Source organism: Mandrillus leucophaeus, unplaced genomic scaffold (genome assembly GCF_000951045.1).
Source record: "Mandrillus leucophaeus isolate KB7577 unplaced genomic scaffold, Mleu.le_1.0 Scaffold322, whole genome shotgun sequence".
Taxonomy (NCBI): Eukaryota; Metazoa; Chordata; class Mammalia; order Primates; family Cercopithecidae; genus Mandrillus; species Mandrillus leucophaeus.
In genome coordinates this window covers 3,072,446-3,085,329 of record NW_012103388.1, presented here as the reverse complement: position 1 = coordinate 3,085,329, position 12,884 = coordinate 3,072,446, and the positions used below count along the sequence as shown (strand labels likewise).

General features: G+C 42.8%; 1 protein-coding gene across 4 annotated transcripts in view; it reads left to right on the top strand.

The window, feature by feature from the left end:
- LAMA3 (laminin, alpha 3) overlaps positions 1-12,884 on the top strand; it is a 271,074-nt gene that overhangs the window by 232,773 nt on the left and 25,417 nt on the right. For all 4 annotated transcript variants that reach the window (XM_011988082.1, XM_011988080.1, XM_011988084.1 and 1 more), the window contains 5 exons: positions 493-637; positions 4,825-4,944; positions 5,343-5,476; positions 12,033-12,150; positions 12,535-12,675. In XM_011988082.1, the coding sequence (XP_011843472.1) occupies positions 493-637; positions 4,825-4,944; positions 5,343-5,476; positions 12,033-12,150; positions 12,535-12,675 (658 nt within the window). The remainder of the gene's footprint in view (positions 1-492; positions 638-4,824; positions 4,945-5,342; positions 5,477-12,032; positions 12,151-12,534; positions 12,676-12,884) is intronic.

Sequence of the window (12,884 nt, the reverse complement as noted above, 5' to 3'; positions counted from 1 at the left end):
AAAAGAAAAAAAAAAGTGGTTCACAAAGTGTGCCATGACTTTTTTGGTACTCTTCCACCTCAATCTTTTTGAAAATTGCTGCCTTGAACTCCTAACCTTCCCTACAATTATAAGGACATGGTATATTCTAATACGAGGTGGACCAAATATCTATTATTCAGAATAAAATTACATTGCAAGTTAATAATCTCTTACATTTCAAAATCTTCAGCTGGTAGACCACATCTTCCTAAGTAGACATTTCCAAAAGGGACTCTTACTCATCTTTTGTCGAGCTAGGGTTTGACTGTCAGAGTATGAGAGCACATCCAGGAGAAAAAGCTGGCTGCTTTAACATTTTAAAAATGTTTCCTCTGCTTTAACAAAACTATGATAACTAGATTGCGTTTTCTTGGCTCCATTTTTCAGATAGCAGCATCCCATATTAATAAGCACACTGGCATGGTGATCATTTGCTGCTGTGTTCTAACTTCTGATGATTAATGTTGACAGGAGGAAGGAAGAGTCAGACAAAAATTATTTTGAAGGTACGGGCTATGCTCGAGTTCCAACTCAACCACATGCTTCCATCCCAACCTTTGGACAGACAATTCAGACCACCGTGGATAGAGGCTTGCTGTTCTTCGCAGAAAACGGGGTAATCTATAACAAGCATCCAGATACAACCAAATATATTCATTTTGTTTAGCAATTTAGAGATAACTGGGTTGTTATAAACGACCCACTAGATCTGGAAAACAATGTGCAAATATTACCTACATCCTTTTCCTCCATCCAGTTATGCTTTCTTTCTGTTGGCTAGGAAATGTAATTTTTTAAAAACATTTTTAGTTTTAGGGGTACATGTGCAGGTTTGTTATGTAGGTAAATCGCATGTCACAGGGCTTTGGTGCGCAGATTATTTTATCACCCAGGTAATAAGCGTAGTACTCAATAGGTAGTTTTTCTGTCCTTAAAAAATACTTCCACCCTCAAGTAGGCCCCTTCTTTGCATCCATGTGTACTCAATGTTTAACTCTCACTTATAAGTGAGAACACGTGGTATTTGGTTTTCTGTTCCTACGTTTGTTCGCTTAGGATTATGGTCTCCAGCTTCATCCATGTTGCTGCAAAGGACACGATCTCATTCTTTTTATGGCTGTGTAGTATTCCATGGTGTATATGTACCTCATTTTCTTTATCCAGTTTACCATTTATGGGCATTTAGGTTGACTCCATGTCTTTGCCGTTGTGAATAGTGCTGCAAGGAACATTCACGTGCATTTGCCTTTATGGTAGAATGATTTATATTCCTTCAGGCGTCTACCCAGTAATGGGATTGCTGGATCATATGGTAGTTCTAAGTTATTTGAGAAATAGACAAACTGCTTTCCACAGTGGTTGAACTAATTTACATTCCCGCAAGCAGTGTATAATCATTCCCTTTTTTCCACAACCTCACCAGCATCTGTTATTTTTTGACTTTTTAATAATTGCCTTTTTGACCAGTATGAGATGGTATCTCATTGTTTTGATTTGTATTTCTCTAATCATTAGTGATATTGAGCATTTTTTCATATGCTTGCTGGCAGCCTATATGTCTTCTGAAAAGTCTGTGTCCTTTGTCCATTTTTAATGGGATTGTTTTGTTTTTGCTTGTTAATTATTTAAGTTCTGTATAGATTCTGGATATTAGACCTTTTTCATATGCATAGTTTGTAAATATTTTCTTCCATTCCGTGGGTTGTCTATTTACTCTGTTGATAGTTTCTTTCGTTGTGCAGAAGCTCTTTAATTAGGTTCTATTTGTCAATTTTTGTTTCTGTTGCAATTGCTTTTGGGGTCATCATCATGAAATCTTTGCAAAGGCCTATTTCTAGAATGGTATTTCTAGGCATTTCTATGTCTAAAATAGGTTTTCTTCAAGGGTTTTTTTTTTTTTTTTAAATAGTTTTACATTTTACACTGAAGTTTTTAATCAGTCTTGAGTTGATTTTTGCATATGGTGAAAGGAAGGGGTCCAGTTTCAATCTTGTGCATATGACTAGCCAGTTATCCCAGCATCATTTATTGAATAGGGAGTCCTTTCCCCATTGCTTGTTTTTGTTGACTTTGTCAAAGAGCAGATGGCTGTAGTTGTGTGGCTTTATCTCTGGGCTCTCTATTCTGTTCCATTAATGTCTATTTTAATGAGGGCAAGTAATCAGGAATTTGAGAACATGCCACCAAAATGTGGGAGAAATCTCCCCTTTTCCTATTTTATTCTCATTATCAGTTTTGTTCTTTGAGAACCACTGCTTGCCTAAGAATCTACTTATTCTGACTCAAAACATGTGAAAGCTTCCTGGGATCTCTAAGATCTAAACTGACTTCCTGCTCTTTCCATCTTGGTCTGATTCTTACCAGGCTGTGTGGGATTGTTTCTTTGTCGGCATGTTTGCCTTCTCAAGACACTGAAAATTCTGTTTTCAAGTAGCTGAGGTTTCTAGGGACCTTCTAAAATGTATTAGGTTAGAGAAGTCCAAAGTGACACTCTACAAGTGATCGTCAGCGCCCTCTGCTGGTTGATGGAGAGTTGGCGTGATGTTTGCTGCTTTACACCTACAGCGGGCCTGGAGTTGAACGCTCCGGTGAGTAGGAGCTTCTAGTTGGTCTCACAGGGAGTATTTCTGAAGAAATGTGGGTGAGCCCAAAGGCTTTCTGGTGGTCCGAGAACATGGGATTGATAAGGAGCTTGGGATTTTTACCAGAGCCTTCTACCTGCAGGGCGGTGACACTGACCGGGTCCAACTCTCCTCTCTGGGGTTGGTCTGGACCCTTCAGGAGATTCCAAGGCTGAACCAGTTCTGATGTTTTGGGAAGGTTCCAGACAGCCTGAAGGATACATAGAGCAGAGAAGTCATCCAGCATCTTCAGGACAAGGCAGTTGTTTTACAAAACAAGGTCTTCTTTGTACTATAATTTGAAGCTCTTGGAGACTAAGAACCGGAAATACTACTCATAATAAGAAAACTTACATAATGCCGTTACATAAGAAACGACCTAAAGAGCTGCTTTACATAGGATGGCTCATGACTCTCAGTAAATTGGTGTAACTCTGATGTTTATGAGTTGATCAACCTAAGCTGACTCCCAAAGGCAAGATTTAGGATCCAGATAAGGAGTGATTTTCCTCTTAGAAAGAACTTGGTCCCTGGACCTCAAAGAGAGGCATTCTTATCATTAAGGAGCTGTGTAAAAGCAAAGCCTTCAAGCCCTAAGTCAGAAATTGCTCAGCTTACCTTAGGGAAGTAGCTGATTCAAGTATATGTTTCACACCGTGATGGAGATGCAATAATGACAAAGACAGACAAGGCTCCCGCCCTCCGGGATTTTATAATCTAGAGGAAAAGAATATGCAAAGGAATGCTGTTAATAGGTTGCTTATTTCATCACAACTGTGAAGAGCTGTATCGAGGAAATGTTTGTGAGTGAAATGAGGATGTACAACATAAAAGACACTTGAGCAAAGGAAGTGCTTCCTCTGAGATCAGGAGGACCAGTAGAAGACAGCATTTGAACGGGACCTGGGGACAGGGCAGACGGGGGATCCAGGCAGAGGGAGAGGCATGAAGAAGGCCTGGGAGTTGGAAGGTCAGGGAGCACTCAGTGGAACAGGGTCTGCGGGGCTGGAGAGCCAGAGGCAGTGCTGAGAGAGAGGCAGATGCCACACAGCATCTGGCAGGGGTCAGGGCTTCATCCTGACAGCCGAGGAGAGTCACAGGCTCCCACTGGCATTTTCAAAGACTACTCTGGCTGTAGAGGGGAACGGACTTGCGGGGGGACACAGGGAGACCAGCGGGTTGTTGCTGCAGGGACTAGCTAAAATGTTGTGGCTGAGACTAGGTTGGATGACATAAAGAGAGAGTTAAGAATGGAGAATTCATGAGATTATGTTGGATGCGAGAGAGGGAAGGATCAAGAATGATTCTTAGGTTCTGATAAAGGGGTGAGAAAAAAAATGACTCCTAGGTTTGTGGCTTGCTCAGCAAGGTGATATGTGTGTGGGCGCTGCACACGTGCGTGCCGGGGGCAGGCTGGGAGGGGTAGCACATGCACCCGGTGTAAAGGAAGGAGAGGCAGGCTTGGCAGCCTGTGGGAGGCGTGTAGGTCGTACGTTCTGTGTGAGATATTCTCAATTTGAGGTCTCTGTGAGTCATGCAAGCAAAGCAATAACGACAAGGGAATCAGGTGTGCAGACCTGGCCCTGAAGACAGGTCTAGGCTGGGGAGAACAATTTGGAGCCCATGAGTACACCTGGATTGGAGCAACAGGATAGCCGACAGCCTGTGATTGTCAAGGGAACGGAGTGGTGTAGGGGAGGAAGGAATCCTGGGTGGGATCCCCGACACTGACATGGAAGGTAGAAGGGGATAAACCAACAAACGAGACAGAGACGTAAGAATCAGTCAGAAAACAGATGGTGGAAGGTATCTGACGTCTGTGTAAGACCACACCTCTCTCTAAAAGGCACTCATATTTTCAAATAATATTAATGATCTGTATCTTCTCAGTCTCCATCTTTACATGCCAGTTATGGATCGTACGAAACAAAATCATGATCTTAGCTAGCATTTATTGTGTCCGTCCTGCGTGTCAACCACTGTGCATGACATTTAACGTGACTTACAATACTGAACCATCACCCCATCCCGTGAGGTGGCTGTTGCAGCACCATTATCCCTTTTCACTAAGGCAGCAGCTGAAGCTGAGAGCAGGGGTTTCCGTGAGAATAACTCGAGTTTCAATGCTCTGTCTCTTCTTCAGCCAAGGCTTCCGGTAATCTGCATTATTCCCCTGTCCTAGGATCGCTTCATATCTCTAAATATAGAAGATGGCAAGCTCATGGTGAGATACAAACTGAATTCAGAGCCACCAAAAGAGAGAGGAGTTGGAGACGCCATAAACAACGGCAGAGACCATTCGGTACACCCTTTGAGTCTGTTTACTTGAATTGTTAAGTGTCCTTAGTCCTTTAAAATTAAGTCAGTGCCCCAAATAAATAAATAAAACCCTTCCTATTACCAGATAAACTTATGGATGTTAATTGAGGGATATATCCTTTTAAAATTTGCACATTTCGGCCTGAAATGTGTAACATATACATGACATCTATAAAACACGGTTAACTTCAAATGCAAACATTTATATTAAAATGTTTTAGTATCATATTTTTATCCAAAAATGCTACTGCTCAGAGCCTTCCTACTATGTATATAAATGAATCTGGAGGAAGATAAATAAAAACATGATAGTTCTGAACCCCTGTGAATAGGATTCTCTTATTTTCCCTAGCTTGCTGATTCATCTCTCATTTATTTCAGATTCAGATCAAAATTGGAAAAGTCCAAAAGCGTATGTGGATAAATGTGGACTTTCAAAACACTATAATTGATGGTGAAGTATTTGATTTCAGCACATATTATCTGGGAGGAATTCCAATTGCAATCAGGGAAAGGTAAGATGATTTTTTTAAAACCAGATTGCCTCTGTTAGTGGTTATGATTGTGACCAAAAAAAAATCTGGTCTGCCTTTTTTAATTTTACCAACAAACAAACGCAAAAAGTTAACTTTTCTGTATTAACAGTATAGTCAACAGAGTAAAACAGATTTAAATCCTGAATAATGAGACAGGGTAGTGGAAAGAAGGAAGGTGGGGGAACTGTGTGTCACCGCTATTGTCATTCTTGGGAGGGGAGAAACCACAAAGAATATAGTAGGGTTGACAATGCTGGTGACAAGTAGAACAGAGGCTGTGGCCCTGGGCCCTTGAAGGCTGTATAGGAGAGCGTGGGCATACTGAGGCCTGATAGACGTTCCCGGGGAACTGAAAGCTGAGGTTTCCACCTTCAGGAAGTCTCTGGTGAATGTGAGACAGTATGTCTCCTTCACTTCTGCATCACCTGCTCCTTGCGTGCTATTGAGCGTGGAATTGGTACATAACTGTTTCTTGGATGAATGAACACATGAATGAATTAATGTGAAAGGCAGCAAAGCTTTATCTGAATGGGAAAAAAGAAATCCCACCATTTTGGAATGCACTTAAAAATAACCATTTTGTTCATTTGTATCCTCCCGGAAAACTTTTCGATAGCTGACAGTAGTGTGTGGACAGAACATATCCTAGAAGGATTCGTGCAGCCTCACGACTAAGTAAGAGTGCTCCCAGAAGGTTAGGTTATGATGACTTTTATATGAGATCTGAAGCTAGTTAACTCTTTTGCGAACTTACACATCAGTTGGAAGGAACTAGAGGTGATTTACAAGGTGTCATGTCAAGGTATTCTTTCTTCTAGAGTCCTTCTACATGTGGGCATCTGTCCATTCTGCGTAGTCAGGCACTAATATTTGTTTTAAAGTTGTCAGGGTTGCCTCCAAAGACAAAAATGCAAATGGGAAAGCTGGGCACTTTAATAGAACCTGGGGGTGAACGTCTTTACTCCTTGGGCTCTGGAAGGAGCCTTGCAGATCGTGGTATGTAACCCCTGAGTTTTACAAATGAAGAAAGTCAGAGCCAGTGAGATTATATTAATATTTAATATTATCAATATTAAAAGGCAATTCAGCCATGAATAGCCAGTTATGAATTGTCAGTCATCTTGATTTTATGAATAAAATAAAATCATTCAAGGTAGTCAGCTTTTTCAAGTACTTTTGAGTATGTTTGAGAGTTACCACGTATTCATTCGTTACACAGGATTTACTGAGTGCCTAATGGGCCTCAGGCAGAGTGACAGGTGCCAAGGAGACAACAGCGAGCAGGGTGGAGCCTGGAGAAGAGCAGAAGAGAGACAGTCACTACAGGAGAACATGACGTGTGTAGGAGGAAGCTCAGGGTGCTGACAGAAGCCAGGAGGGAACCTAATCCAGTTGGGACCATCAGGAAAGTGACCTCCAGCTAGGACCTGCGAGATGCTAGCAGTCAGTGTATGTGAAGCACCAAAGCTGGATAGAGAAAGCATGAACTTGCGAAGAGCTGGAGTACAGCAGGAAGTGGGATAGGGATGCCCCATGGGGCTGATGTGGGCAGCAGGGGCCTGACCACAGAGTACCTTGAAAGTCACAGTAAGGAGCCATTGGAGAGACTTAAGCAGAGAAAGGCCATGACCAAATTAGGGTTTTCAGTAGCTCACTCTAGTGCAGGGCAGAGACTGGATTACAGAAGGAAAGGGCAGAGGCAGGTAGACTGGCTGGAGGCCGAGTGTATTAACAGAGGTGAGTGATGAGGGTGACCTGGCCCAAGGAGTGGCTGTGCAGGTGAGCAACAGGGATCAGGTTCCAAATATAGTTAGGATGGCGAATGGGCAGCACTGCACAATGGCTTGGGTTGGGGAATAAAGGGGAAAAGCAGTCAAGAATGATGCCTCGTTTTTGGCTAAGCGCTTGGCAGATGGAACACACCAGTGGAGGAGTGGGGTGACAAGTTAAGTCTGAGACAGGCTTAGTCCAGGAGCCTGAGACATAGCCAGGTGGAGATGCCCACAAGCAGGTGCACAAAACGGCCTAGGCCTCTGGAAAGGAGGCCAGTCTGGAGAAGGGTAAATGAAGCCTGGGCCAGGTAGTCATTGAGGTAGTGGAGGCCGGTGGGCTTACCCAGAGCCAGGAGGAATTCTCAAACTGAGCCAATATGGAACCCATTGGTGGGTGGTTTGTGTTTGCATGATATTAACGCAAGGCCGCTAGACAGTGACATGGATGCCAGTCAATCCAGGTTTTCTAGAAAAGGGCAGTAGGTAGAACCACAAAAGAGGTGGCTTTGGTTTTGGCTCAGCAAAACTTTAGGTTAATTCAGCACTCAACCTTTATTCGCCTTTTCATCTCCATCCATTAAAGAAATATATAGATATAGAGATGCATATAAATAATTTGCTTTTTTAAAACAATTTTTTGTAGAGATGGGGTCTTGCTGTGTTGCCCAGGCTGGTCTCAAACTCCCAACCTCAAGTGATCCTCCCACCCCCAGAATTCTGGGGTTACAGATGTGAGCCACTGTGCCCAGTCCAGAATTTTCTTTCTTTTTTTTGAGACAGAGTCTTGCTGTGTCGCCCAGGCTGGAGTTCAGTGGTGCCATCTTGGCTCATTGTAGCCTCCGCCTCCTGAGCTCAAGTGATTCTCCTGCCTCGGCCTCCTGAGTAGCTGGGATTACAGGCGTGCGCTACCATGCCTGGCTAATTTTTGTATTTTTAGCAGAGACGGGGTTTCCCCATGTTGGCGAGGCTGGTCTCAAACTCCTGAGCTCAGGCAGTTCACCCACCTCGGCCTCCCAAAATGCTGTGATTACAGGCGTGAGCCACCGCGCCTGGCCCAGAATTTTCTTAGTAACTTATTTTGGGATCCTCCAAACAAGGGACTGCTTCCTTTTTTCTGGATAAGTTTATACATTGACTTTTTTTTTATTCTTTGACTTTTATACTTTGACTTTTTTTTGAGACGGGGTGTCGCTCTTATTGCCAATGGCAACAGTGCAATGGCATAATCTCAGCTTACTGCAACCTCCACCTCCCGGGTTCAAGCAATTCTTCTGCCTCAGCCTCCCGAGTAGCTGGGATTACAGGTGCCTGCCACCATGCTCAGCTAATTTTGTATTTTTAATAGAGATGGGGTTTTGCCATGTTGGTCTGGCTGGTCTCGAACTCCTGACCTCAGGTGATCCACTTGCCTCTGCCTCCCAAAGTGCTAGGATTACAGACGTGAGCCACCATGCCTGGCCTATATTTTGACTTTTTATTAAAATCACTGTAACATGGAAAATGCAGGAGATAGAGGCCAGTCAAAAGATTTCACTGGCCCTTCACTCTCTCAAAAGCGAAATGCTAAGGAATAGTCAGCTGTTCTGGGCCTTGCCTCATCCCTCTGGTGGAGTCTTTGGTGGCCCAGAGATTCCTGAAACTGCCACTGGGCATGAGTCACTGGGAGGTGGGGCGGGCACAGAGGAGTTCCATGGGTAATCCACAGCCAGGCTCTGTAGGGGCAACCAGCCGACTCTTCCAGACCAGGGAGGTGTTCTGGTGCCGGCATAAATGGAAGGACCTTTTAGACAAAGTTCTCAAACTTAAGGTGGAGCAAAGCAAGCAGGTGTAATCACGAACTCAGCTTTGCTCAAGGGATTTTGTGCGTAGTTTGTTTCTTCCCCCTCTCGCTATAGTGTTTCTTCTGGGAATGGGGACCCAGATCTTGGAATGGCTTGTTTCGGATCATAATCAGAAATCATTCTGTTAATCCCATCTCCTTCCCAGGAGAAGAGCAAATCATCCCTGGTAATGCCAGAGGATCTGACACCAACGAGGACATTTGTCTTGAGGACCTACACCATTGTTTACAGAGTGTGATAATAAACACTAAAATGAAAATGATGCACAAAGTAAAAATCAATCAAGAATCTATTGAACATCGACTAAGTACCCAACACCAAGGTTAGGGCTGCCTTTTGTTCTTTTTGCTCCCTGAAGTCGGCCTGCAGCAGCCACGGAGCTGGCTAAGCTTTTGTGGACAGATTGGCCCAAAGTATACATAAATACCCCAATGCAGGAACCCGCTAACACAGCAATTCATGCCCCAGTGCAATGACGTTCCTCTAGCAAGGATGTTCAGGCCGTGCATCCTGGAGTAAATGTAGAACTGTGGGTCCTCAGGTAACCCAAGGTAACAAGAATCCCCCCAGGAATAGTGGAAGTAAATCTCTTCCATTTTAACACTTCTGCTGTAGGTAACTCTTCTAGAAGAAGAAGGCAGATCACTTCCAAGTGCTGCAGGAATACCAACTGTAAGCGTAAAAAGCAAGGGCTTCAAGCCTCACTAACCTGTGTGACACACTGACAGTACAGACCCCAGCTCTGCCACTTCCCAGCTGTGTGACCTTAGGCAAGGCCTTAGCCTCTCAATGCCTCATTGCTACCTCTGTAATAAGGGCACAGTAGCTGCCTATCTCTTAGGGTGGTTGGAAGATTCAAAGTGTGTAAAGGAATTAGCAGAGGTCAGCACATGGTCAGTGCTCAATAAATGTTAGATAAGAAACCTGTCCTTCCTGCACATGTATCCTAGAACTTAAAATAAAATAAAATAGTATAAAAGAGAAAATACCTCCCTCAAAATGTTATTGTAAGTTGTATTCTTAGAGTTTTGTGCAAAATAGATGGTCTGTGTCTGTTAACTGCCTTTCTCTCCCACTATTTTACTTTCCTGCAACCTTCTTTCTTTGACCAATAATCTGTGGAGAGAGGGACATCTGGAATGTTGTTGTCCAAGAGATATGTTGAAACTCAAAGAAGAATGGACCTAAAACCATGTATAAATAGGCACGCTCCAGGAATGAAAATGAACCCTCCTCCTCTTCTGAGACAAAAGGCCATCTTTATAAAATAATTAGGCTCATACTGTAATGCCAGTGAAGATTTATTTCTTTCTTTTCCTTTTAATGAAATTTAATTTTAGGCCTATTACATATAGCTCAACTGTTTCTAACGAATTGGGTTAAAATGAATGCAGACACCTTTCCGTTTAGAAAAGTAAGCTGCATTAGGGATTTAGAATGAAATCAGCTTTGGGTTTTCTTAGGACATCATTTGTTTAAGAAACACAAATATTTGCCTGGACTTCAGTTAGTTCATATGTGTGAATGCTTTATGCACATTCAGCTCCAGACAGATCCAGAAGTCAAATCAAAGGGGAAGTGCCATGGGACCATTTAGAAAGAGCTGCTTTAGAAATTGCTCTCATTATATAAGAACAGTAATATGGGAGTAGTTACTAACTTGACAATCTCACATTGAGTCCTTACTCTGTATAAAGCACTGTTTGAGTGTGTTACACATATTAACTTTCTTAGACTTATGACAACCCTATGAAACAGACTCACATATTCCCATTGTCTAAATGAGGAAACAGAGGCACAGAGAAGAGAAGTTGCCTGTTCAATTAGCAGGGACAGAACTTGAAGCCAGGCAATTTGGCTGGTCCACAGCAGCACAATTTTGCCTCTCAGAAACCCCTGCTGAGCATTCACGCCCAGGTGCCATGCACTGCTGCAAGCTCTTGCTGTATGTTAACTTGTTTTTTTTTGTTTTTGTTTTTGTTTTTTGAGACAGAGTCTCACTCTGTCGCTCAGGCTGGAGTATGGTGGTATGATCTCGACTCACTGCAACCTCCGCCTCCCAGGTTCAGGTGATTCTCCAACCTCAGCTCCCGAGTAGCTGGGACTACAGGTGCCTGCCACCACGCCCGGCTAATTTTTGTGTTTTTAGTAGAGTTAAGGTTTCACCATGTTGACCAGGCTGGTCTCGAACACCTGACCTCAAGTGATCCACCTGACTTGGCCTCCCAAAGTGCTGGGATTACAGGCATGAGCCACCCCACCCGGCCTGTTAATTTTTTTAATCCTGGCAATAACCCGTTGCCCAGGTCCCACAGGTAGGAGGTGGTAGATACAGCAGCATATGAACCTGGACAATGTGTTCCATTGTTTCAGCTTGGCATTGATTAAATCAAGCTACATTTTTCATAATTGAATAGAACCAAAAAGTAACACTTTGTTTCTTCTGACTTTACAGTGGCTAACTTAACAGTGAACAGAAAAAAAAAGCAAAAAGTTTTCTAGAGCATTCCTGCTTCCTATAAATGATTGATTACTTTATTTATATATGTATATCATATATCTATTAACTTATTAAGACATGTCCTGTCCACCGTGCAATGCCGTGACTCCAGGGAGAGGGACAGGAAGTTCTAGATATTGTGCATGTTCTCTGTCTTTGTACCTTTTGCAGCCGCTGGCCATTCTTCTGTTAACATTGTTGTCTGCATTTTTAAAGCTGAGAATGTAAACTTCCACAGAAAGGAAGTCGGTTCTCCCAGCATCATAAAATAAGTGGCATTATGGGAATCCCATGAGAAAGGATAAACATAAAACACATACTCGTGTATGGGTGAAAAGTACTAAAGAGCACAGCGTTTCAGCTCTGATTTCATGTGAGCCTGGCATGATGCATCTCTTCCTTTTATTTGTGTTCCTAATCAGATTTAACATTTCTACGCCTGCTTTCCGAGGCTGCATGAAAAATTTGAAGAAAACCAGTGGTGTCGTTAGATTGAACGATACTGTGGGAGTAACCAAAAAGTGCTCGGAAGACTGGAAGGTAAGTGAAGGTTCAGAACTTCGTGAAGGAGTGCTTCTCAGCCAACCCACCTTCTGTATCCATTAGCACAGTAACTTTTGACTTCTTTCTGGTAGCACACAGTGTTATAGTGAACTGGCTCATATGCACTCCCCATGTGCTTGCAAGGTGCTGAACCTTTGCAGGTTTGCACATTAAATTTGTAGGAAAGTGGGAAGGCCAACTATACACATGAAAACTTACAGATGATTGCTGACTTATCATGCAGCAAAGTAAGCCCTCTTTCTTTCTGAGGCTACATAAATCACATTAATCAGTTTGGGTAAAGTGAGATCGGGTAAGGCACTATATTTCAGCCAAGAAATGATTACAATGCCAGTAATTTATTCCATGTTTGCATTTCAGCTTGTGCGATCTGCCTCATTCTCCAGAGGAGGACAATTGAGTTTCACTAATCTGGGCTCACCGCTTACTGACCACCTCCAGGCCTCATTTGGATTTCAGACTTTTCAACCCAGTGGCATATTATTAAGTCATCAAACATGGGTATGCAATAGTGCATTAATATCAAACAAGATTTGAACCTGACTCAAAGTTTGATGTTAAAAACAATAGAGAGATTTTGAAAGTGGTGGAGTTGGACATTTTTTCTATCATCACACAGTAAATGCTATTGTATAGTTCAACCATGAACGTTATTCCCCACTCTGGGGTAGGTCCTCAAAGAAATCAGGTTTAGAAAGTAACATTATAAT